This window comes from Mesoplodon densirostris, chromosome 6 (genome assembly GCF_025265405.1).
Source record: "Mesoplodon densirostris isolate mMesDen1 chromosome 6, mMesDen1 primary haplotype, whole genome shotgun sequence".
NCBI classification, from domain to species: Eukaryota; Metazoa; Chordata; class Mammalia; order Artiodactyla; family Ziphiidae; genus Mesoplodon; species Mesoplodon densirostris.
In genome coordinates, this window is record NC_082666.1 from 9,282,044 (window position 1) to 9,308,075 (window position 26,032).

The window sequence follows — 26,032 nt, forward strand, 5'->3', positions numbered from 1 at the left end:
GATCTGTGAGTCTCTCTGTATGAGAGATTCTACTCTATCTGAAATAGAAATGTATATCCCAAGTCTATAAAAATCCTGATAAGACTTATTACCCAGCGGCCTCTTGAAAACAAGTCAAACTTCAGATTATATACATTAGAAATGCTTTTCTTCTTTATGTACTGTATTTAAAATACTATGCACCCAAACAGGATTCTTCATGCAACAGAAAAATCTATCCCCTTCCCCCTGCTCTTGGGAGGAGTTCTCCCAAAGGAAAGAAACTGCATCTACCCCTGCATCAAGATAAGAGCCTTACAATCCCATTTTGGGGTGCATCTGTTGAGTCCATCATATCCCACTACCAGCTGAATTGTAGAGAGAATGTTATCTGAGAACCTGGACAAGGATAAGCCTAGATTAATGTCACCCAGTAGCACGCACAGCCTGGACTTGGATCTGACACCAGCACAAGATGCTTTGTAAAAATTAACGCTATAGAAAACGTTAAGAGACGAATTATCATTGGAGCTTTTTAGACTTTTTTTTTTGACACTTTATACCAAAGTATAACCACCTTTTATATATGCTATTCAATTATGAAAGACTTCTGGGATTATGTAAATCAAGACAAGACAACTGGTGACACCTCTCTTAATAGAATGAGATTATCTAGCCTTTTTTTTTTCTCCTTCACAGAAGAAGAAAGTAGCACAATTTAAACACTCTGGTCATTAAAAGAAGACCCCTCCTCTAGCATGTAAAATCTGTAGCAACAAGCCTATTTCCATTTGCTTCTCCCAGATATTCTCTCCCCAAAAGGAACTACTACATAGTACAATTTTGCATTTTTAACTGTATGAATTAGGCATTCTTCATAAATAACAGCTATGTTCTATACACAGGAGCTCCTTTTTATTAGGGACACAGTAATGAACAATGAGCAATGTGTTCTATTATTCTTTGTCAAATCACAAAATGCTACATTAGAATAACTGTGCTGGTCAATGTAATATAGTAGATTAAATTCAACTTCTGTGGAAAAACCACTGTAAAACAGCATGATAAGAAGGCTATAAAAAATTTAATTTTACTCCAAACGCCATGACAAAAAAAATGGTGTGAAAAGTAATTTTGCATAATCAGTACACGCCATCTGGAACAATTAACCGAGTTCTATAGAACTATGAGGATCAGTCATATCTGCTTATTAAAGATCAGAAATTATACAAGTAATAAATCCTTGAAAAAACTAAGCGTACTCCCGCCTGTCAACGCTATTTTAACTTCAAATACTGAAGAACGCCTGATAAGGCTGAAAAGAAGAGATTAATATATGCAAATTACATCCAGCATTTAAAATCCCCACAACTGTCTCCGGTTTTCTGTCCCTTATTGCTGGCTTTATGTTTTATTCATACACCAACTCACCTGTCACTTCATAAGCTATAATATTATGGGGGTATTATTAAACAGCATAAAGCCGTGCTTTAATTGGAAAGCTTCATTGCATTTTCCAATTATTTGGAGTAAATTAAAAGCAGATGCACATAGTTTAATAAGGAGTCTAATATCAGTTCCGGGAAATCAAAATTCATTGTCATTACTAGGCCGTGATAGTTTTGCAAACTGTACTCAATTTCAGAGGTTTTCAAAAGAAAATCTGTCTATGCAATCTGTTAATTGTCATTCGGTTAATAACTGTTTAAATATCCCAACTACACAGCAGCTTCCTATTAAAAAAAATTAAACTATGGGGTTTATGCAAGCAAACAAATCCTGCGAGCCGCTCCCGGGCTGGGCTGGGCTCTTCAGACTTGCCAGGTCCCCATAAAACAACGGAGGCCCGGAGACACCCACGCACACAGCAGCTTCCCGGGACGGGAGGACAAAGAACAGTGGTTCTGTACTCTGAGCGCCAGAGCTTGCAGCAGGATCAGACAGCTCTCGGTGGGAAAGGGCAGAAGCTGTATTATAAACGGTGCTTCCAGAGGTCTGCGCTGCTCAGCAAAAAATCAGCTTCCAAAGTTTTAATTGGTCCACTTAAAATAAATCCTTTTAAGGAGTGAATTAACGGATTCAGGATGCAAACACGGGCAAATCAAAGAAGGCAAACGTCGTGAGCAACTTGTTTTTAAAAAACTGACCCCTGAAGGGCCATCCCCTACTGGCTCATGACCCGGGAGTGGAGTGTCCCCGAGGCCCTGCAGGGGCTGCCACGGTGCCTACAAGTGGAATGAACCGCCAGACAAAGGACTATGTTCCAAGTGGTTGTGGATTTAAAGAATGAAATCTTAAAGGTTACTCTTCCTGAAGAATCCTGCTCACAGCTGTAGTAATATTAGAACTCCGCAGCTACAAGTTGCACACACACAAATATGTGTAGCTAAAGCATTTACAAATGAAAAGTCACAGGAATACTCAAACTAGTACACGTAACCTTTTCATTTTTATACCAAGTGACAGACTTTTTCAAATCCTAGGTGTGTAAATTATAATAGGACAAGCAGTAATTGACTTTTAAACTCCACCCACTGCGAGGGCTACAATTAATCTGTTTTTAGCATAAAAACTGCTGCTCTGCAAAGTTCATAACTTGTAGGCTCTTTTCCCCAATCCAATTAAAACTTAAGAGTCTTTCTAAAAGGTAACAGCACAGAATTTTTTCTTCACCTCCCGGTTCAAAGGGCATAGAGGCTAACAACCCAATCATTCAAGGGCGAGCCCCGCCCAGACCAGAGAGGACACCAAATGCTTGAACATGAGAGAGCCTTTTGGCAAAACAACCAGAAACTATGCTCAAAGATGAAGATAAAAGCAATTCTTGTGCAGTGATCCAAAAAATAGCATCTCTCTCTCTTTTCTTCCAAAATTACCTTTTTAAATAAAGTAGACACACTGTGCCAACTGAACCATTTAATTATCTGCAAAAATGATGAATCAAAACAATAGTTTGCAAAAATAAATGACTAACCTCTGTTTAAAATGTCTGTTCTCATTAAATTCAAATAAAAGGTACAATATCTTTTTAGAAAAATGTAGTCTGAAGAAAGGAGCAGTCCCTTAGCATCGACAGATACCCTGGCTTCCTCCCCTAAGATGGGGACATCTAAGAAAGTTGTTTAAACTGTTCTCCCAAACCCCAAGAAAGATGGTCTTCAGTGCATGGTGTGTCCTGTGGCTGCCGAGCCAGCCCTCGGCACAAGCCCTGGAGCCGGGACCCGGCCTGGCAGCAGCTCTGGAGCGCAGGGAAGCCTTCATGATGTGCTTGGTGGGTGGTGTGACTCTCACGGACCCTGAAACCAAGCCCTGGCTCACAGTTATGTAAGGACTCTGGCTCAAGGGTCCCGGGATGACAGGGGCAGGAAAGAAAGAGCCACAAACCAAAAGGCAAAGAAGAAAGAAGTCAAAGTGTTTAGAGGCCTGAGCACGGATATGCTCCTTTCTCAGTTGGAGAAGGGAAGGGGAAAATTGGAGGCTCATTTAAATGTTGAGATGTTCTCTTTTCAACTGTTTTACCCAGTAACAAACTTACATCTCAAGCAATTACCAATTTCTGAGCTAGGATGGGGGCTGGTCTTATATGACACCAAGAAGTCCCCTGAACCGGGCAGGGTCCCTCCAGGTGTGAGTTGTGAGTTCCCCTCGGACCCTGCCTAGTGGACCAGCTGCCCCTCCTGACTGTATTTTAGGCGGGGTGGAGGTGGGGGTCTTACTGCAGGTGACTAAAGACCAGCGCTCCCTGGAACGACAGTGTCTGTGACAGTCATTCAGCTGCCATCTCTGCGGGGCCCGCTCAGTACAAGGCACTTCACATCCATTATCCCTAATCCTCAAAATTCAGAAGAGGAGACGAATGAAATGTTACACAAACTGTGCAAAGTCACGCAGCGGGGAAGGGCGGATACCAAGGGTGGATTTCAAGAAGCAATCCAACGACAAATAGCACCGAGCGCCTCCCGCGGGCCGGGCCCTGCTTGGACACACACCAGTGGAGGAGGCTCGTGGTCCTAACCTCCTGGGACGGACCCTGGACTCCAGCAGAGAACTGAGCACTGAACAAGACGGGTGTAACCAAAGACAGGTCGCCCTTATTAGAACTGGGAAACCAGTCAGACGGCCAAAGTTTACAAGCAGCATGAATAGCCAAGAGGCTTCTGGCCAAAGAAGCTGCCCACGTTGGGCCTAGAAAAGGTCCAACCACCTTTGGCAGAAGAAGGGCGAGTGGGGGCTGTGTGATTCGTGAGCCAAAGGACCCTCTGACAGGAGTGACACTGGCATTTCGTTAGCACGGGGCATATTTTTTTTTTTTTTTTTTTTGCGGTATGCGGGCCTCTCACTGTTGTGGCCTCCCCCGTTGCGGAGCGCAGGCTCCGGACGCGCAGGCTCCGGACGCGCAGGCTCAGCGGTCATGGCTCACGGGCCCAGCCGCTCCGCGGCATATGGGATCCTCCCAGACCGGGGCACGAACCCGTATCCCCTGCATCGGCAGGCGGACTCTCAACCACTTGCGCCACCAGGGAGGCCCAGCACGGGGCATATTTAAGGTAAACACAGGAGGCCATGGAACAGAAAGATGGGTGCGTTTATTGCCTCCAGGTAGGAAGCAATGAAGTACTTCTAAGTGTGTCACCAGGAGCGATGCTTAGGGCCGAGGAGGCGCGCTTTCCTCTCCTTCAATTATGGATGTTGCCTCGCCAGTGGATCATGAGATCGTTCACACTGTAAAACAAGCCAGGCGCGAGAAACTGCGCTCTGAACAAAGGATCTCAAGCTTGGAGGAGAGTTCCGCCTCACTCACCGTCTGAGACGATCAAAACACAAATCTGAGGAGTAAGGAGCCTCGTTCTCCGGGGCATGTGATAAATACATCCCGTCCAAACCCTCGGCTGGAGCAGTGAAGATTGTGTTTTTAAACATAAAAGGTTAAGACCTCCACCGGCCATTTATAAAAAGAGGGAAAAAAGCATTGGGTATTCAGGACACAAACACCAACTGCACAACAACGGATGGATTCAGGTATTCTGTCCAGAGGAGAGGTGGCTTCACTGCTACAGAACAGATCAGAATGTCTTTTGTCCTAACGTTAGCAGTCAAATGCATTCGTCCTGACATCCTTTCCGTACAGCCATCCAACCTCTCCCCGAGTTCTGCTGACGCCCACACCTTTACTCACGAAGTCTTCAGGAGTTTAAAGACGCTCACCTGGAAGCTGATCCCCTGTGACTACCGTTGTAAGTCAGCCAGGCTGGAGCCTGGGAGCTTGGCCACGCGGGAGAGCAGGAGAACCTAGGCAGTGGGGCCAGGAGGATGGGAGCTGGGACCAGGAGCTCAGGAGAGGGTCGCACAGGGTCTAGAATGGCTCAGTAACCTCAGCAGAGGCTGGCACCTTAGGAGGCCCAATCTAGAGAACGAAGCTTCAAAGCGGATGGCACTGAGGTGACTGTCAGTTCAAATAAGAGCCCTATTGTGGGCAGGGTCCGGGAAGCTGGGACAGGGGAAGAAGACGCCTACAGTTCAGTCCCAAGGTGTGAAATGGTCTGTTTGTGCTGCCCACTGCCACCACAGGGCGGACAGAAGGCCACAGCAAGGGGACATCCAGGTGCCCAGAGCTCCACATCCCACCCCACCCCCTGACAAAGGTCTCCGTCTCTGACACAAGACCAGCAGTAGCCTTGCCTACAGATGGAGAGGAGGTTCCCTGAAGCATCTGGAATATTCCCTTTCCTGGTTGGGAAAGAATCTGAGAAGGGGTGGGAAGGAGGGGCTGTGGAATAATTACAATCATAATCAACACATCTATAGCACCTTCCATGTACCAGGCACGGTTCTAATCTTCACTACAAACCACTGTCATTCCCATTTAACAGACAAGGAAACTGAGGCCCAGAAAGGTGAAGCCGCTTGCCTAAGGTCACTCAGCTTCAAGTGAGGGGCTGTGTGCTCATCTCTTCACTGTTCTGCCCAGCAACGGCCAACAGGAGCCACACCGCTCTTGGCAGTGCCCTGCGACCTGGGGGGGTCATTGCCAGTCAAGCATCAAAGGCCTCACTCTGATGCGGTCCCAGAGATGAGGGGCCAGGGATCATCTGAGATTGAAACAACACTGAGACCTAATAAACCGTGAGCCACTCTGGGTGTGTGTCCTTCCAACTTCAGTTGACAAAGGCAGGGAAATGGTCCACAGCCAGAAGGAGCCTCCTCCATGCAGGGGCTGGGAGCTTAGGGTCTGGATGGGCTTGAATGTCAGCCCTCCCGCTTACTGGCGGTGTAACTGTGGGCAAATCACTCTCTCAAACCTCAGTTTCCCCACCTGTAAAATAAAGCTACTTATTTTATGAGGCTCAAAACAAGGCTTGAACGTAGGAACTCAGCAACACTGGCAGCTGTGCTGTATCTGTAAAATAGAGATAGTAGTAGTAATAGTACAAATCCTAAAGGTTTTCTGTAAGGTTTTCTTGGTAAGGATTTGTTGGGATTAAATAACAGAATGCATGGAAAGGGCTTACTACAGAGTCTTGTACACAGTAAGTGCTAGAAGAAGGCTAGGTATTATTAAAATAAATTAATGCAATCCATTTTAATAAAAGCAAAAGCAACTTCAGCTCCCTAAATGTGTTTAAAGAATTTACCTTAATTATATCATTTTCCCCTCTCAGCGGACAGTCTATTATTGCGACACAGGGAGAGACAGAGATAGAAAAAGAAACAAAGGGCTAATTTGATATAAGCGGCTCCTAGGCAGGAGTGTTTGGTAAACCTGATGACTGCATTTGCCCCAGAGAAAACCTCTTAAGAAGTGCTAAGAGCAGATGAAGAGCTGGGATTAAGCGTCTTCCCTTTGTTTTCAGCATTTCTCTGGCTGGGCCTTCAGAAAGGACCACAATCACGCTGCCTGCCAGGAAGGGAATTACGATGGGGAAATGGAGGCATATTTCTGCTTAAAAACTAGACAAAGAAGGTAATCATGCAGGGAGAAAGGTGTCAGAAAGTTGGTTTTTCTCTAACTGTCCGTGTCTGGGAAGTTTATAGTCAAGACAGCGTTTGGATGGAATTTCTCTGAAGTCTGGAGTCAATAAGTACACATTTGCTAGTAACACCTCAGGTATCCCAACCCGAAAAACACACAGGCTCCTTCCCACACAACCCCAGCCCTGGGAGGTGGGTGTTACCACCGCTACCTTAGATGCTAGACAGTGGTTGACACAGAGGAAACTTCCAAAAAAGATTAGCTGAACTACGGCTACATTTGAATTACTGATGTTGTTATTGCAATTACTGGTGTCGAGAGACGTGGGCATTCAGATCCAGAAACGCCTGGTGCCGAGCCTGGCATCCCCGGGCCGGTCAGCAGGAGAGGCTGGGCCTGCACCCGGCTCTCCTGGCTCCTGCCTTGCCTCTCCTCACTGCCTCTCCGCTGCCTCACTCGAGGATTTAACAGGGGGACGTGGCCCATTAAACCACCGCCGCCTACACTCTGCCGGGCCTAAAAACCGAAGAGAGACGGAAGGCGCAGCAGGGGGGTGGCCACCTTTTAAGAGCACTGAAGTATCTGTCACCCACTAATATTTTTATTTTTCACGATGACGAAACTGGAAAAAGTCGTCACTTTCTCCTGCCGGTGGAGCACAGGAAAAGCAGAAATGAAAGCCTGGAGCGGAAGGCAGCCAGCCCACCAGCACTTTTCCTCCAAAACCACCAAAGGCACGTTGGAAGATTTTATGGAAGTCGCCAGCTCACTCTGCCAAGTGCGTCTTTCCTTCCTGCCCTCAAGCCAGCATCCTGTCACCTTCCCGAGCAGGGTTCATGGGCTGCCTGCCACGGAAAGCAGCCAACGTCTAAGTGACGACGCGTGACAGTGGGTCTCGGTTTCCAGGGGATGCCAAGCCGAGCCCTGCCAGAGCCTTTACTGCAAGTTTCTCTGGCCTGAGGAAGATGTTTTCCCTGAGCAGTCGGAGCACTCTGACTGCTGAGAAGTAATCTTACAAAGAAAATCATATAAGGGAGCGCGGGGCTGAGAAGATGAACCAGTATGTCCTGAGTGATAACCCTCATCAAAGCTTTGGGCTCCTACTCTGATCACAGCCCTGCAGGGGAGGCGAGTATGGAGGGAAGTGACATTCCCGCACTGCTTCCTGATTTATAACATACTCTTCTATATCCTGGATCCTCTCAACAATCCTGGGAAGGTAGTGGGCGGTTACCGCATTATTTTCCAGGGGTGAGTAACCAGCGTTGAGTGACTTGCCCAGGGTAACATAACGCAGGGCCCTTGCACAGCTCCAGCCAGGAACCATTCACACGCGTTGTGCAGTGTGGCCATGCATGGTGGCTCTGTGTGATGGCCCCACGTGCTTCTGACCCCAAACGCCCCATCAGTCACATGCTGAACCTTCTTCCACACGCTTCCCTCGAAGAGGGAACACGGGGCCTGGCACACTGCAGCGCTGTCTGCTGAATGAACAGGGAAGTAAACAGTCGTTCTGGTCTCTCTGCCTTTAATTACAACCACATGGGTTCAAAAAGGATTCAAGACAGCCTCCATCGTCTCTTGTAAACACAGCCTCCGCTGCCTCAGAGTGCTCCCAGGTGAAATCGCTCTAACACAAAGCAGTGTGGGAGGAGACCAGCAGCCCCGACTGGAAGGGACGCAGACAAGCTTCATGCAGAGGTAGTGTAGGAGCAGGCCTTCAAGGATGGCTCAGCAGAGGAAAGGAGAAGAGACGGTGGGGCCACCTGGGCCCTGGGACTGGCAGGGGCAGAGGCACGGAGAGACACAAAGGTGAGGACACAGGGAGCGACCCCGGCTGCTGGGCACAGAGGACAGGTGGAGACTGGCCACCGACAGCCCCAACGCCGGGCAGGTGAGGTATGAAAGAACGCAAGGTCTGATCTGAGAGGCTGTGCTTTGGGGACATGAGTCTGCCACTTGGGCAACTGGACTGAGGACTGATAAGCCAGGTCCAGGAAGTGCGAGGCACCAACACCAGGTACCTGCCGGGCCCGAGCCCAGCCAGCCCCGTAAGCGGGGACACAGGAGAACACCAGAGGACCACGCCTGATGCTCAGGTCCAGAAGATGCGCCGGGGGAACTGGACATGGCTCTGGACCTCATCTGTCGTAAGATGACCCAGAGCCCAGCCAAGGGCTTTCAGGGTCTCTCTCCACAAAATCCTAGCAGAGGCACTTGCAGAGCGGAGCACCTCGAGTTCCCAAGTGCCCTGCGTGTCCGCCCGCACACACCGTTCGTTCATTGACTTCAGTGACCACGGTGGCTGTATGAAAGCATGTCCAATTAGCCAGGCCTACGTGAATATTTGCACTCTTAAATCTTTTGCATTTCGAAAGGGTTAAAGCTTATTATTAGCATATAATTTACAGTCCTTTCTCTCAGGAAAGGAATAATGCACAGCAAATGCCACATTCATTTTAATAATACATGTTACAGTCTGTGCCCAACATCTGCACAAAGGTAAAGGAGACAGATTTTTTTGACGTGTCCCACTCTGCCATCTAAACACAGGCTTTTTGTTTCTTAAGTGACGGAAGGTTTAATCAAGAAAGCAGGCAATTCATCAATCGAAACAAGGCAGCGTGTGAGCGCCTGACAGCACACACATGGTTGTGTACAGAGCAAACCTGGCCACCTGTCACCCGCACCTTTACGTCAGGATGTACAGATACACTATGCAGTAAAGTGCCCACCCACTCCCATTCATTTCTGCTTTTTCTTATTCTATTTTCCTTTGTTGTCAGGGCAGGAATAGATGGATAGACAAGGGATGCAATGGCTGTTAGAGGGGATGATAAAAATTTATATGTCTTTTAAAATGACTTCTTTCCTCCTTGATTTGAGCACCGTTATTATAAATATTTTTTCACTTCATTGAGGAATTTTCCCCATATGCTATAATCTGGGGCTGCATCAAACTGATGTTCCTCCCTCGGATCCCTCCCACCCTCCCACGTGCTCACCCCCCACCTCTCCAACCAGTCCTAGGTGAGCCTGAAAATCCTCATCGGAGGATAAAGGAAAGCAGGGGTCTGAAGTTCAAGGCCACAAAAGCTGCGTGAACATGTCCATTAATGACAGAGGCCACAGGGGTACCTGCGAATGCAGAGGGCGATTCACATTACTCCGGGGCTCCCACTAGAAGCTGGCGGCCCTTTCCTTCCTTTGAGGTTGTCAACCCAATCGCAGGCTGACACTCACCCACATGCATGGGAAAAGGAGAAACACACACACACTCACACACCCCACACGCAAACTCTGCAGCATAAATGTGACATGTGGAGCAGCTGTCTGTTAGAACACCTTACACAGAAAAGAACAGCATTTCTCACACACCCTATTGTTTTAGTCCTTTGGTCTTCATTTTCTGACCCGGCAGTGCTTTATGATCATTACAGTATTAAGTTTATTTCCGATATTCCAGGCGAGATTTTTTTTTCCTAATTAAAAGATAGAAATGATGTAATCACCAGAAATGAAAGGAAAATATGTTTGCAGTTGTTTGGTATGCTGCAGATGAGTTTTTAAATGATCACACTGTGAAATATACAGATTTTCTTTCATAATAAGATGAAGAGCTGATGGCAGAAATTTTATCCAGTTGGATGAAATATATAAATCATGAATTTCATAATACTGATAATTAAATGTCCATCTTCCAATTTAAATGAGGACTAGATTAAAACTGCATGGAGAAGGCTGATATTCAGAAATCATTAATTATTTTTAATTGCTTTGCGCTTTCCCGGTCTGATGTCAGAGTTACACGGCTCGTACGGGGTTCTGTGTTTCAGATAAAATTCTCCTTCTCTCTGCACGAGTGTCGTGGCTAAACTGCCAGCCGATGGACTCAAGCTTGTCCACTCTCACACGCTTCCTGATGTCAAACATCTTGAAAAGAGACTGGTTTTTAAGAGGCAACAGCTGTGCAGGGCAATAAGCTGGCTTTTCCAGCAATCAAAAAACAAAAGCAAAAACAAAAACAGAAACAAAAAAAAACCTGAAGAAAACAGAAAAGCTAAAGGCAAGGTGACCACAGCCCCTGTCTGCCGGCTCGGTTCCAGGTTCCGGCTTTGTCCTGATGCAACTCTGCGCCCCTTTCATTCTCAAAAGTGATGAAGTGGAAGATAAATCACGTGGTCAGCCTGGTGCTGACGGACAGATGAAGGTGTCAGGCGCTAAAAGATGCTTCCCTGCCCCACGAGGCCTCAGCGCATTTCTGCATGTGGCTCATCCTGAAACTTGGGCTGAGTTGGAGATTTGGGGTTTTATTACATGCTGGTGTTAATATGCATCTGCTTTACTGTACTAATTTATACGACTGTGTCAATTTTTTCCAAAACGGAGAAAAACAAGTCCTTTGGTAAAAATTCTTTACGTGGCGCTATAAATCACTTTATAAGCACCACAAAAACAAAAGACCCTTACAGCGTAGTGTCCCATACCTACTGTCACCCGTTCCTTAAGTAAAACCTGCCACGTGGCTGACAAGACATGCCTAGGCTGGAAAAAGCAATCCTGGTGCCTCTGGGCTGAGCTGCTTGTTACAGGGACCCTCGGCACAGGTGGCCCTCAGGTTGGACAGGACGTTGGGGACCTCCTCTTTCCTGACGTCCCCCGAGGTCCCCAGCCTCTAAGGCACATGACGCCCAGCACAAGAGCATTTCTTAAGAAACGTCTCACTCAACTTCCAAACATTTTAGGGGTTCAAACGTGAGTGGATCTGCCTCACATGGGCATACAGTCAGTCCTTACCAAACGCACGGAAAAGCGGCTGTTCCCAGCACCTTACAGGGCCCTCTGTACAGAGAAAACTTCATAAAAGGAATAGTTAGGCTCTCCTCCAACAACCAGCTTATTTTTAGGTTGTCCGTAAGCAAACTGTTGACTCAGAACCAAATCCAGAATCTCCGCTTCATGCAAAGCCTCACCCATAGCTGCGCCCTACTTTGTTATCCTGTATTTTCATTCACTCTTACTTTTTCCCTTCCATTTTCACTTTGTTACATGCATTTTTGCAGCTACCTTAAATCTTTCTGGAATAGGTGGAAGAGAAATGAGCAAACGGTCAGACACCTAAATATCTAAAAAAATTATAAGGAAAAAGAAAGGGAAGATACCATCATCTGGGATGAAAGTAGAAGATGTTCAGGAGGGAGAAGATATTCTTTAAAACAAAACTAACAGCCACTAAAAGTTCTGACAAGGAAACCTAGGAACTGGGGCTTTGGGATGGAATCCAGAGAAATCAACATGGCCCTGCAGCCAGTCCTCCCAGAAGAAGATCTTAAGGGCATGTAACTGAGGGAGACACACCAGTAAGAACATCGCCAGGAAAGCATGAGCCCATGAGCTGCCATTTATCACAAGTAAGGACAATTTAAAAAGTGGTTCACCAACCCTACTATATGCAGGTCACAGAGTGAGACAAACCAGGTACCCACCACTTTATTTCATGTACTCTTTCAAGGAAAACCATCCTCAAACCCTAAGGAGTGAATAACAGGGTGATGGGGAATTTGAGGGGCAAGAAAGGTGAGGAGACGGCTGGAGCAGCCTGGTGCTTTCACGCTCAGTCGGTGTCTGGAGGGCCACCGGGCGCAAAAGGTAAGTCAGTGGTCTCTGAGGAACATCAGTGGACAGGAGGTTCCAGGGGACTGAACAACAGGAAAAAATCATGTCCTCAGAAAGGGATAGTAAGATAGTTATTGATCTGTGGCCTGGAAGTGATATCCACTAGAATTTGAAAGCATATTATGAGTCAGAAGACTTGCGAGCACTCAGAAAAGACGGCGATCACCAGAATCGGCAAGGCTTCCCCAGAGCGTGACAAGTTAACATCGGTCCTATATTGCTTCTTCTTACGAGAGCAATATGTGCTATCACAGAAAAATGAGACACCGCAAGGAAACAAAAAGAAGAGCAGGAAAATCCAGTGAAAACCACTATAAACACCTTGGCATGTACCTTCCCAGACCTTTATTTATATATATATATATATATTTATTTTTATTTTTATTTTATTTTTTTGCGGTACGCGGGCCTCTCACTGTTATGGCCTCTCCTGTTGCGGAGCACAGGCTCCAGACGCGCAGGCTCAGCGGCCATGGCTCACGGGCCCAGCCGCTCCACGGCATGTGGGATCCTCCCGGACCGGGGCACGAACCCGTGTCCCCTGCATTGGCAGGCGGACTCCCAACCACTGCGCCACCAGGGAAGCCCTAGATATATTTTTTAAAATGAGATCACACTGCACGTCGACTCACTTAACAGCATTCATGCACATGTTTTTATCTAAATCAGAACTGTTTCTGATGCTTGAAAAGTTAAGGCCACCGTATGGATGTTTCATAATTTAACCACTTGCCTTTATTTTAGACATTTACGATATCCACCCCCCCACCCCGTTTTTGGGTATTATATTTAAAAAGCAGCAGTGCTCGCCCTTGTGGATAAATCTTTTTTGCACATCTGTATTGTCCAGAGGAAATTCCTGGAAGAGGAAGTGTGAGGATCAAAGGTGTGCTTCATGGCCGTTTTGATGAGGGTACAAGATGGCAGAGAAGGGAATAAGCTTCTCAGGATTTCAGCACGATGTTCCTCACCCCAATTCTGTGCGCAAGAGAGAACTACCCACTGGCTGGACAGCGCAGAACAGTCGGCATGCAACGCTGACGGGACGCGTGGTACCCCAGACGGCTGGATGGATATGAACATAGAGTAAGACAGCCCCGCTGAACACGGGAGCACCGTGCAGAGATGGGCTGGGCTGCTCAGAGATGGTGGCCCAGACACTGTAGGGTTGGAGCAGCAAATCAGGACGATCATCTGCCCCAGAGGTCACAGAGGGCACCCCCAGGCAAGGCAGACACTAGGCTAAATGCTTTCCTTCCTCCCCCCTTCCTTCCACAACCATTTCACGAGCACCTCTGTGTGCTGGGGACAGAGCTACATGCTGTGTCCACCGGTCTCTCAGCAGCTCTGAGCAGTGTCTCTCCCTCTGCAGGCAGGACAGAGATGAACTGTCTCAGTGAAAGGTACAGAAGGAAGATATTAACAGGTATGCCCTTGGGAAAACACTTAAAAGTATATATTACTTTAATAACCATACGTACAAAGTAAAGGTGGGCTGCTCTTCAAACTTCTAATTACATTGTTTGGAAACCTACTTATCTTAGGAAGGGGCCGCAAGCAAGGGGCGCAGTAATCAAACGGTTTCAGGAACGAACCGAGCAGACCAGGAGTTCGCACCCAAGGCTCAGCGCCTGACGCCGCAGTGAACGCGTGCCAGAGCTGCTTCGGGAGGAGAACAGTTTGGTGAGTTCGTTCCACTACCAGCAGAGCGCCAGACATCGTGGCTTTGGGCTCCGTGCACGGGCTGGGGGCTGGGGGCTGGGGCACACGTTGCCTTGACTGTTTTTGGAGTGAACCACTGAAACCTTAACTTCGCAATACCAAACGGAGACATGCCACTCAGTGACAAATGCTGTGGGAACGGGGGGTGGGGTGGGGGGGCGGTCTCTGCTCCCTTCTAGCCAGAATGGCTCGCGGGCAGACTGCCGCTGGGCAGGCTTCCCAGCTGCACCACGGCTGCGCGGCGCTGAGTTTGCAGGCCTTGTGGAGCCTGCGGGTTCCGCGGGGCGCGCCTGGCAGCGTCACAACGAAGCGGTCCTGGACCCTGGTGGGGCGATTCGGTGTTGCCACCACCCAGGAGGCCGGAGCTGCCTGCTGCCCTGGGCCACAGCCTCAACCACCTCTGTTTGGAAGATAAAATCCAATTGGCTGCCACTTACGCAAATGTAACAGGAAGTTTCTGAGTGGCTTCCCCTGCGTCTTGAGGCTGTTACCTCGGTATTGCTAAACTAACAGCTGAACTGAACCCAGACAACACCTCATCAAAGCCGCGGGGCGAGGAAGCAGTGGCCCAGAGGCAGACAGGAACATTCCTGCCAAACCAGAGGAGATTTCACTCTGCGGGCCCTTCTCTGCAGAAACGTCAACAGCTGGGAAAGCCATCAGAGAATTCAGGTAAAGTGGGGGCAGCCGAACCCCGTGGCTGGAAAAAGATTTGCGAGCTGGAGGGGAAAAAAGTCATCTGCTTTGACTGAGCTTTCCTTATGTGCATTCCGAACGGGGCCGCCCTGCTGGATTTCACAGACCTATTTTGCACCACTCTGCCACTAGGCATCTGGGGAAATATTCAGCTTTTCTACAAAATAGGTCATCTTTCCACACTTGTTATGCTCCTTGTCGACTCTGCTGAAATAGCCAGAGCACAAAAGAAATTCTCCCTGGAGATGCTTCCCTTAGACAACACGTTCCCGCTGCCCTGGGGAGCTTGGCTCCTGCAGAAAAGCCAGGGTGCGGGCTTCGAGAACATCCCTGTCGTTCCCCTTCCCCTTCCCCAGCAGGAGCGCCACCCAGAAACGGAACAACTGGCCTTTGCTTATACTTCCAAACCTATTAGGGAGTGATCATAACAAGAAAAACTAATACTGACACGAATTATACCATTGTTCTATTTCATCTATTTAGTAACCTGAAGTTGCAATTTTTAGAAAAAAGATTACCTTTCAAATAACCGATTCATTATGGTACATGAATGAATGCCATGTTCCCGTGTTCAAAACGTCACTCACCATTAAGGGTATGTGCTGCTAAGTGGCACCGATTTGCCATTTCCCCCTTATATACAAACGCCCCCCAACTGGAGGCCCTGTATAATCAGAGTCAAGTTTGTGGGTCTCCTCAGTTCTTAGCAAGTCACCTGCCCTGCCAGGCACCTAATGAATCTCAATTCTGTAATAAGGCTTGTGAGTTTTTTGAAAAAGGAAACCAGGACTGACGAAGTTCCTGCCAAGGTAACACTATCCATTTCAAGGCCAAGTTCAGAAATCACAGACTCATACGATGGGGCTGGGAGTGGGGGAGACGCCAGCGCACCCGCTGGTCACAGACCTGGCTTTGAGAAATGAGAGATGAGGACAGGCGTGGACACGGAGGGCAGGCGGCACCAGGCCTCAGGTGTGCGGGGTCCCCAGTCCCCGCAGGGAACCTGCCCTGGATCTGGCAGGTGAGCGATGTGGTGACTATTCTCTGGAAACCTCCCTTCAAGCTTGTGAAATCCACGCATTGTTTTTCATCATTAGTTTCAAAACATGCTGAGTATCTGGCCCTTCACTAAGCGCTACGGTGACACAGAGGAAAGGGAAGGCCTGGTCCCTGCAGGGAACAGGCCCCCTGCAGGGGTAAAAAGAGAGGTAAGACACACAGATGCCATTAGCAGCCAGGAAACACGTAGAGGGAGGCGGTGCCTGGGACACAGACGCGCTAGCCGGCCCTTCGCAGTGGTCCCACGTACCTGATATGGCATACAGATTGGAGTGCTGGTACTCATAGTCAGCCCGAGTGCTGTTCCTGCCTCGGAAGGTAGCAGGGAGCGTGAGAGAGATGTGCCTGAGAAAGACAGAGGAGAAAAAGGAGGTTACAGGGTGCATGGAGCAGTCCCCAAGGCTCAGAAAGCACAGGCGCCACCGACAGCCCACAGAGCCCGGGAAGCGGGCAGTCCTGGGGACCTCCGCCTTCTCAAGCAGGACTTGAGCTGCCCCACCAGCTCGAGTCCCCCTAGGAACTCAGAAGTTTCCAGACATCCGTGGCCACTTTCTTCCATACAGGGAAGGACATCCAAGAGGAAGAAAGGGTTTCCCCAGCCTTAAGTGATGTGGCAGGTGCCCTGAGGAAGTGGGTGATTTAATCCTGATCTCTACCCACTGGGCAAAGTGCACCAGTGGGACCAGGATGCTCAGCTCTGAGCACAGGACTTGGTTTGTCCTGTCGTCTCGGTCCCATTACCCATCCAGTGGCTTCCACGCCTGTCCCGCGGGGCTGTGGAGGGTCACAGCCCAGGAAGCACTTTGTGAATGAAGGTGTCAGGTGTTATTACTACGTGTGTCCAGCAAACAAATGCCCACTGAGAACCACATGGCACGTTCCCCTGAACTGCTGTGTCCACATGTCCCCCTCAGGTGGGAGCACACAGTAGGTGCTCAGAAAGTACCTTCCATCAACCCAGCGCGTCTTTTATGGTGCAGGTGTTGGCCATTAAGGCTCACGATGCCCGCACTTAAGCAGGTATTCGATCAAAACACATAATCCACTTGTTGTGGTCATTAGCTGCCTTTAGCGAATGCCGAGAAGAAAGGTTACAATAATAGGAAAACCATTTAAAACCCAACAGGTCTGGGGGACAAAAGCAACACAATTACTTCTTCATGGTGTGACTGGGGGTTGGTTTGAAGTAGCTCTGGTCACACACGGTCATTTCTAAAATGGAAGAGGGGTGGGTAATGATCACATAAAGAAAGCTTACATTCTACAAGCTGCCCTTTCCACACAACAAACGCGTGACCTCCCAGAATGACTCTGGGCAGGGCCTGTTCCCACAGACCCCGGAGGAGCAAACATCTGTGCCACCGGCTGGCCGGCTGGACCAGGGAGTGGGGCCTTGCTGAGCGCGAGTCCTGTGTCCACGGCTCAATCCTGATGAACTGAGGATGCAGACGTGAGCTACCCCCTGCAAGGAGCTCTCAGGCTGGGGGGACAACCGGGCAGGAACAAGCCACTGTGCAACAGGACACGTGCTCGGAGGAGAATAAAAACCACGTGCTGAGTGAGCACGAAAGCAGGCGGGTGGGGCTTCCGGGGACACCGCCTCAGAGGAGGGATGGCAGTCAGGGAGAGCTGACTCTGCTGCAGGGTTAGGCTGCCTGTGGGAGACAAAGCCGGGGCCAGACTGAGAGGACACCAAACGCCACACCAAGGGCTCATCCGCTTGGACGACGGTTCTCACACTCGGTTCCGTGCGTCACAGCACAGATGCAGGCACTACTGCTAACCATACAGATTCACAGTCCTGGCTCCGGGGAGTCTGGTTCAGTGGGCCTTGGGTGCAGCCCAGAAATCTCTCTGACAAGCCCTGGCAGTGCCTCTGAAGACAGGCCGCATTCGGGAACCCTGGGAGGGAGAGAAGCAGCTGCAGAGGGATTTTACGCAGTTGATCGATGCCTCTGACCACAGCACTTAGTCAATGAAGCTGAGCAAACAGAAGAATGAGTTACTGACTGTGGTTGTGGGTGAGCAGAGCTCAGATGGTGACAAGGCGACCCTGCAGAGAGGGCTCGCCCTGAGCTGGGCCCCGGGGTCTACAGATCCCAGGGTTCTCTCGTGGCCCCGCACATCACCTCCACAAGGCAGGTACAGGGCCCGGTGCAAAACCATGGGGGGACCTGTCAAATATCATTAAGAATTTCAAGACGGCGACAGCGGAGGTGGAGTGTTAAACCAAGTGTGGGGCCCTCCTGAGCGTGGGGCTCTGTGCGATGCACTGGCAGCACACCCAAGAAGCTGGCCGGGGGCAGGTGTCGGCACTGCACCCACTGTACACCAAGGGCTTTTCCAGGAGCCGGGAAAGAACCCACACCCCGAGACTGCTGTGCCCCGAGAGCCCTAAGAAGGTGCATCCCGTCTAACTAAGGACACGGAACATCTGCACGGTGCAGTAGCCACTCCAGGAAGCTCACAGAGGAGGTGGCGTGTTGGCTGAACCTCGGACGACAGGTGCACCTGGGTGACTGCACAGAGGGCCTCCTCCTTGGATGAGAAGACAGGGTCAGCCCAGCCATTCGGCTGTCAGAGGTGGCTGAGCAAGCCGTGGCCCACATCAACCCAGATGGGTGGGGGAGGGGGGGACTTGGGGTGGCAGGACAGGCAGGATCCCTGCTTTTGCAGAGCTCACCCTGCAGCAGGGGACGCAAACACGTCCACGAAGTTACAGGAGCAGCGGCTGACGCAGGGCAAGCAGGAAGACTCTCCGCACTCCCCCGAGGAAGTGCTATTCCTGTGGGGAACTGGGGATGGGCAGGGTTGGCGGGGTGAGGCAGGGAGGGGCTCTGGGGCATCTCCTAAGCAGCAGGAGGTCTGGCTGAGGGGGGGACCTGGAAGGAGGCCGGGGTGGTCAGGGCCTGAAGGCTAGGGACAGGGTAGGGGACCAGGCTGAAGAAAGCTTCGGGGGCCACGGCACCCAAGACCCCACACAAGCTCTGACTTTATCCTGAAGGGTTTTTAAGCAGAGAAGTGATGAGATCCAATTTACAATTTTAAAAGATGACCTGCTTGCGGGAAAGTGAGGGAAAAAACTGAGATGCCACGGTAGATGGGAACAGAGCAGCCAATCACGATGAGGACTGTCATGGAACTGCAAGCAATTATGCAGCACCTACTGCGTGCAGACAACAATTCCCGTCAGTATCACCTGCTGTGACCCTCTAAGTGAACAGTTTTGGGGTAATTCCATGGCCCACGGGACTTAAGAAGTGTACGCTAGAGAATCAAGCTGCCCGGTTCCTCAGCTGCCCTGTCCACATGGACTTCCTGGCCGAAGCTGCCTGCCTCTCTGGGGCAACAGGTTTTGCCTGGCTGACCCCACTCTGCAACTCCTCCTCCCCTGGCCTAGTTCCTTCTGTCTCACAGCAGCCCCTCCTGGCTCCTCCTCCAACCTTGTGAGGGTTGCTGTTGGCAAGGGTTCTGGTTTAGTGTGTTCTCTCACTCCACACACTTTCCCTGCGCAACTTAACCCACATCTGTACCCTGGTTTTAGCCGTCCTCACACACCAGCCCGCCTCTCCAGACTCTCTGGTCACTGCTGACCCCTCCCTCCACCAGGAAGAGTGAAAGTCCTGTACATCTCTGCATCTGCCACGTTTTTTTCCTGCCTCAGCCTGATTCTTCAGCCACCCCACTCCCTCCTCCTAGAATCCCCATTTCCTCCTTTTACCTCCTCTTCAAACTCCCCTTCGTCCTTCAAGACTCCACCTAAGCATCCTCCTTTGGTAAAACCCTTGCTGGGCTTGTCCCAGGCTAGACTGGGTGTCTGTGCGTCCTCTCTCACTCCAGTTATCCCAAGACACCTTCTCAAGAGCAGGACCAGATCAGATCAAGTTGGTGCCCCATTTTCTAGGACAATTTCTTCCCCAGAGTAGACAATCATTGAACAAATGGCCGTTGAACAAATCGAGTGTTGAACCTACGGCATTAAAACCCCTGGATCTTTTTGGACATGAACTGCTGTTGCCTGTACTATTGCACTTTCGCCTGTGTGTTTGCTGAGTTAGACTCAGGGGGTCTCTGGGAGACCCATGACACCACACATCCCACTCCCCTCTGCGACAGAGGAAAACAGGTACGACGTTAAGAAGTCAGTGGTGGCAGCAACCAGGAATTTACAAGGGAAAAAAACGAAAAAGTTTCTGATCACATACGATAGACAATGTGGGGCTGATGCGGTAAGTGGGAAATTAAAAGAGATTTCAAGGGCTTCCCTGGTGGCGCAGTGGTTGAGAGTCCACCTGCCGATACAGGGGACACGGGTTCGTGCCCTGGTCCGGGAAGATCCCACATGCCGTGGAGCGGCTGGGACCGTGAGCCATGGCCGCTGAGCCTGCGCGTCCAGAGCCTGTGCTCCGCAACGGGAGAGACCACAGCGAAAAAAGATTTCAAGTTGCAGACCTGACTCTTTTACAGACCAATTGCTCAACAGGAATCAATCAAATTGAAATCAGGTTACCCAAAACTCCAGCTCTGGTGGCTGACAGTGAGGGGGACGGGGAAGCATTAAGACCAGAGGGTGGGACGGCCCCCAGCCAGAGATGGCCGTAGGAAGAGGGGTCCCTGCACCACAAATAGCTGCTGCTTTTGCATTTTCACTTCTATTGTTCCTGGACATAGGGAGGAAGGGACGTGGGGACAGGAGAACGAAAAGGCACACCGAGGCCTCCCGTTAATGAGAGTGGACAGTTTGGGCCTAGGAGACAGATCACCTGTAGTTAAATCAAACAAAAAAGTCCCCTGCTGAAGGAGAAGTGGCCCAGGGGCGCTCAACAACCTCCTATCAGCCTGAAAGTGAGGACGCACAGGAACGGCCCTGCAGTCAGCCGAGCCTCAGAGCGAAATGAGATTCTAATTCCTCGGCATCTGGTGGGGACCCACCTGCCAGGTGCTGGGCTGGGTGCCTTCACGGGTGTCACCTTGCCTAATCCTCTCAGCAACCTTTTTAGGCAGGAACAATCACTTTCAGTTAACAGAACAGGAAACTGAGGCCCTCTGAGACGAAGCTGACAGAAGCGAGCTAGAATTCATGAACAGGTCGGTCCACGTGTCCTCTGGAGGTTACCATCATCATCTTAAAGTTGCCCTGATGGATCATCTTTACCATCAGGTACACAGAGTGAGATCACTCAACCAGGAATCTGGGGTCCACCCTGAGATGCCCGGGGAAACCGATGATGCCAGGGACCCAACCTGTCTGCCACTTACCAGCTCAGTGACCCTCACAGGTCACATTCCCTCTAACATGGGAAAAGGGAAAAGCAGATTTGGACACCCAATGGAGGCAGTGCTGGTGTAGTGGTGAAGAGTTCCGAGCCCAGAGTCCACCCGACGTAGGTTCAAATCCCAGTGCCACCAGCAGGGGCTGGGTGCCCTCCAGCAAGGGGGTGTTACCTCCCAGTGCACAGACGCAGGCAGAGCCGACAGCACAGCGCCAGGACGTGCCAAGCACGGGGCAGTACGATTCCTGTTCTGCCCTCCCTGGCACTGTCTTAAGCCCCGCTCCCTCCCGAGGGCCTCAGTACAGGACCACTATGAAACGCCTGTGCCTTCCCTCTGCATTAGAATGAAACCGGTCCTGCCAGTTCTGGCCCATCCCTCCTCTCTGACCTGGGCTTGTCTGTGGTCCCTGCACTCACACCCTCCAACCTCACCAGCTGCTTCTGGTCCCCTCCTTCCCTCACTCGCATTCCCTCTCTGGGGCCTCTGCACTTGCTGTTCCTGCTTCCCTCAGGCACCCCTGGGGAAGCACCCCGCCTCTCTCCGGAGGCGCCCCCCCTCGACACTCACTTCCCTTTCTGCTGAGCCCTTCCCGCTTAGCAGGACTGTCGATTTGTTTATATGTGTCACCAGGACACGATCTCCGTGACACTTTCTCTTTCCACCGTATCCTTAGCGCCTACAACAGTGCCCTGCACACAGTGGGCACTTAAAAATTATTAGGGAGAACCCTAGGAGATGACCTAATGCTGTTGAATGAACCAATGAATCCAGTTCTGACCTGCAATTAGAGATCATTTGGGGAAACTTACAGGAATTACCTTCGTCATGGCACTGCTTATAAAGCCAAAAAATGAAATCAAATTAAATATCAAATAATAGCGGACCGCTTAAAAAATTACAGTACAGCCATCTGATAAAATATTTTACACTCATTTAAAATATTTTAGAGACTACTTAATAGCCTGAACCCATGCCCATTACCATAGCGCCTATTGAGAAAAAATATAAAACCCTTATTTTTACACTTGGAATTATAATCAGTTAATCCAACACTCTTTGGCTTATTGCCCATAACCTGATGATCTAATAAGATTAAAGGGATGCCCCACTCATGGCACTGGGGGTTGCTGGAAGAGGAAAGAAAGAAGAAGCAGGCACTTCAGTAGAACATGGGCACTAAACACTCAGCTCTTCTGAAGCACCTAAGCCAGGGGAGTTACAAGAACGAGTATCAAACAAAGCTGAGACGGCGTCACACAAAGCTGAGATGAAGTCCATGACCATGACGCTGGCTGGGACCCCCCCCAGACAGCAATTTCAGTGGAGTCATTTCAATGGGCCCCAAAGTTGTTGATCACTCTATGATCCCTCTAGATCACTCTGTTGATCTAGAAGAGTGTACTTTAGATTTTAAGAGAGTTCATAAAGATCACCAGCAGGCCAAGGAGAAGTAAACCCAAGAACTCAGGAAACTGGCTCTACCTGGGGTGGCACCTAGAGATGAAGACCCTCTGGGACCATCCCCAGTAGGTCTTGGACCACTGGAACAGGGGACTGACCGTTAGACGCCAGCAATTTTTGCCACTTGACTCAAATGATGGATCATGATTCCAAAATCTGTTTGGTAACCAGAGAATTCCAACTAGGACAGCCCCTGAATCCTAGGGGAGCTTTACCAAGCTTTCCTCCCTGTCCCCCACCCCCAGAATGGCCCAGAGAAGACAGGACATACCCTGCAAGCCATCACGTCTCTCTGCACGGGCGCTGGCTGTTCTGTAATAAATAGGTCAGCGTCGCACGTGCTGCCAACCACAGCTCCGGCTAAACAGAGGCTGAGGGAAATTCTGTTTTTTTCCCCCAAGTCAGTCTTTGGCACCTTATTCAATTAACATGGCCACTAAGCTGCAGACAGCTCCATATAAAAGCCCTTCAGTTATAGAATACATTTTATTATGTGACAATAGTTGCCAGCACGATTTATTTCCTTGATGGGATTCTGCTTTTTCCTTGTTAATTTAAATCTGTATTTTCTAGTGCTGATTCCAGGTCTGTGTGAATTTTTAAAATGTTACCATTAATCTTCCGAACCCAGTGGCCACATGTAATGAAGATGGCTCTGCCCAGGCAGCCGCAATGCCGGCTCTCCTCTCAAACTGTTGGAGGGCAGCGCTGAGGGGCCCGTGGCTGGTACGGCAGCGGTGGACTCATGGTTAGAGACAGATGTCACTTCTATCTTCCACCCCCTGTGCGTGCACACGCACACACACACACACAAACACACACACTTGCAACCAACAGATTTTGTGGTGTTAAATCACAATTCCCATTCTGTTTTCTGGCTATATCAAAACCACCTTCTGCGTGCGGCAGCAGGTTCCCATGTGTGCTCCAGGGACCTCCAGGGGTTCCTCAGACTCTCTCGGGGAGACCGCGAGGTCACCACTACTTTCATAATAACACTAAGACATCACTTGCCTTTTTCCCTCTCATCCTCTCACGAGCAGACAGAAAAAACTTCCAGAAGCTTATGAGGATGTCATCACTCTTTTACATTTTTCTCAGTTTTAATTTTTAATAAGGTAAATATAGATAAACATAATCCACATCAACAAAAGCTCTTTTGAATCCTCATTTTTTTTTTCTCCAGCAGGATGGAATCCTCAATTTTTAAGACTATTAAAGTCCTAGACCCAAAAGTTTGAAAGCCACTCTTCTAGGACAATGTGTTAAATGTAACTCTGTGGAGGCAGGTGTGTGGTTGTGCTACCTCTGGGTCAGGATGTTCCTTAGACACAAGGCCCCTCTGAGTCAGAATGACAGACTACTCTAGATATTTAAACAGTATATCACCTAAATAATGAGAAATAACATTTGTTTACTCACTTTCACTGGTATAAAGAATCATTAGCTGAAAATATTTAAAAGACTGAAAAAAATTCAAACTAGGAGGATGAAATGATACATGTCCTAAAAAGACATCACGACTATATGACTTGTAGGGCCGGACGTGGCTCTAGCCAGACTCCAGTCACCAAGGGTCTACAAAAACTAATGCGAACAGAGAAAGGTAATGATGGTTCAGGAGATCACCACCAAACAATGAGCGCCCAAGGGAGAGGGGTGGGGGAAGGAGCAACTCACACAACCTGCCCTTTGGCCAACACCCAGTCTAGAAATATATATCCTCACGAGGGCCTGTAAAAAAGGTCACACAACAAGATAAAAAGAACATTATCTCTGGGGAAAAAAATGTACTGTAGGATGTAGACAAAGCTATCTGCATTAGAAATAATGCGGAAATAAAATCCCCCAAACTGAATCAGCAGGATCGTGGATAAGCCCCCCCCCCACTATTTTCCAGAATGCAGGGAAGGAAAGAACACAGAGGAAAAATATATTGAGGAAAAATATGATAAATATGGAGAACTAAGACCAACCTAAATATTCTAGGTGTTAGAAAGAAATCAGAACAATTAAAAGAGAAGTAACAATAAAAAACAGTTTAAAGTTTGCCTGATTAAAAACCAACTAAACAACAAACAAAATATAGAAGCCAATAGGGCTTCCAACATTCCAAGCAAAATCAATAGAGACTCACAGCCAAATAAATCCTGATTTCAAGACTACCTAATTTCAAGACTTAGTGTAAAGCTACAGTAATCAAGACAGTGTGGTACTGGCATAAACACAGACATATAGATCAATAGAACAGACAGTCCAAAAATAGACTCACACATGTATGATCAATTGATTTTCAACAAAGGTGCCAAGACAATTAAACTGGGAAACAGTAATCCTTTCAACAAATGGTGCTAGAACAACTGGATAGCCACACACAAAAAAGAGAACCTTGACGCTTACCTCACACCAACTACATATATAAAATAACCCAAGAGATTCACAGAACTATTCTAGAAAAGAGGAAAAGGAAAGGGTAAATTGTTAAGTCCAGGCCCTGGGGTTTGATACTTTTTATTTAAACACATCTTGATTGACCAGGCATAGCATGGCCTCTTCTCAGAGAAAAGACAAGAGAAAATCTTTGTGACCTTAGGTTTGTCAAAGACTTCTTAAATAAGACACAAAAAAACCAAAACTCTTCCAGAAAAAAAAAAATCGATATATTGGACTTCACCAACATTTAAAACTCTTGTTATTCAGAAGATGCTGTTACAAAAATGGAAAGGCAAACCACAGACCCGAAGAAAATATCTGCAAACACATATCTTACTTATAACTAGGATATATCCAGAACTTACAACCTAATAGAAGACTAACAAGCCAATTTAAAAAAGACCATATGATTTGAACAGACACTTCACTAAAGAAAATATACAAATGGTAAATCAGCACATGAAAAAAATGTTCAACAGCACTAGTCATCAGGGAAATGCAGATTAAAACCACAGTGAGATATTACTAATTGCTCCTACATTACTGAGGAGCAATTAGAACTCTTATGCACTGTTGGTAGGAATATAAAATGGTACAACCACTTCAGAAAACAGTCTGTAGTTTCTTTTTTTTTTTTTTTTGCGGTACGCGGGCCTCTCACTGTTGTGGCCTCTCCCGCTGCGGAGCACAGGCTCCGGATGCACAGGCCCAGCGGCCATGGCTCACGGTCCCAGCCGCTCCGCGGCATGTGGGATCTTCCCG

General features: G+C 48.8%; 1 protein-coding gene across 1 annotated transcript in view; it reads right to left on the bottom strand.

The window, feature by feature from the left end:
• The window catches only part of MVB12B (multivesicular body subunit 12B), a 194,288-nt gene that overhangs the window by 70,326 nt on the left and 97,930 nt on the right, over nt 1-26,032 (bottom strand). The window contains 1 exon segment of the mRNA XM_060100447.1: nt 16,353-16,447. Within this exon segment, the coding sequence (XP_059956430.1) occupies nt 16,353-16,447 (95 nt within the window).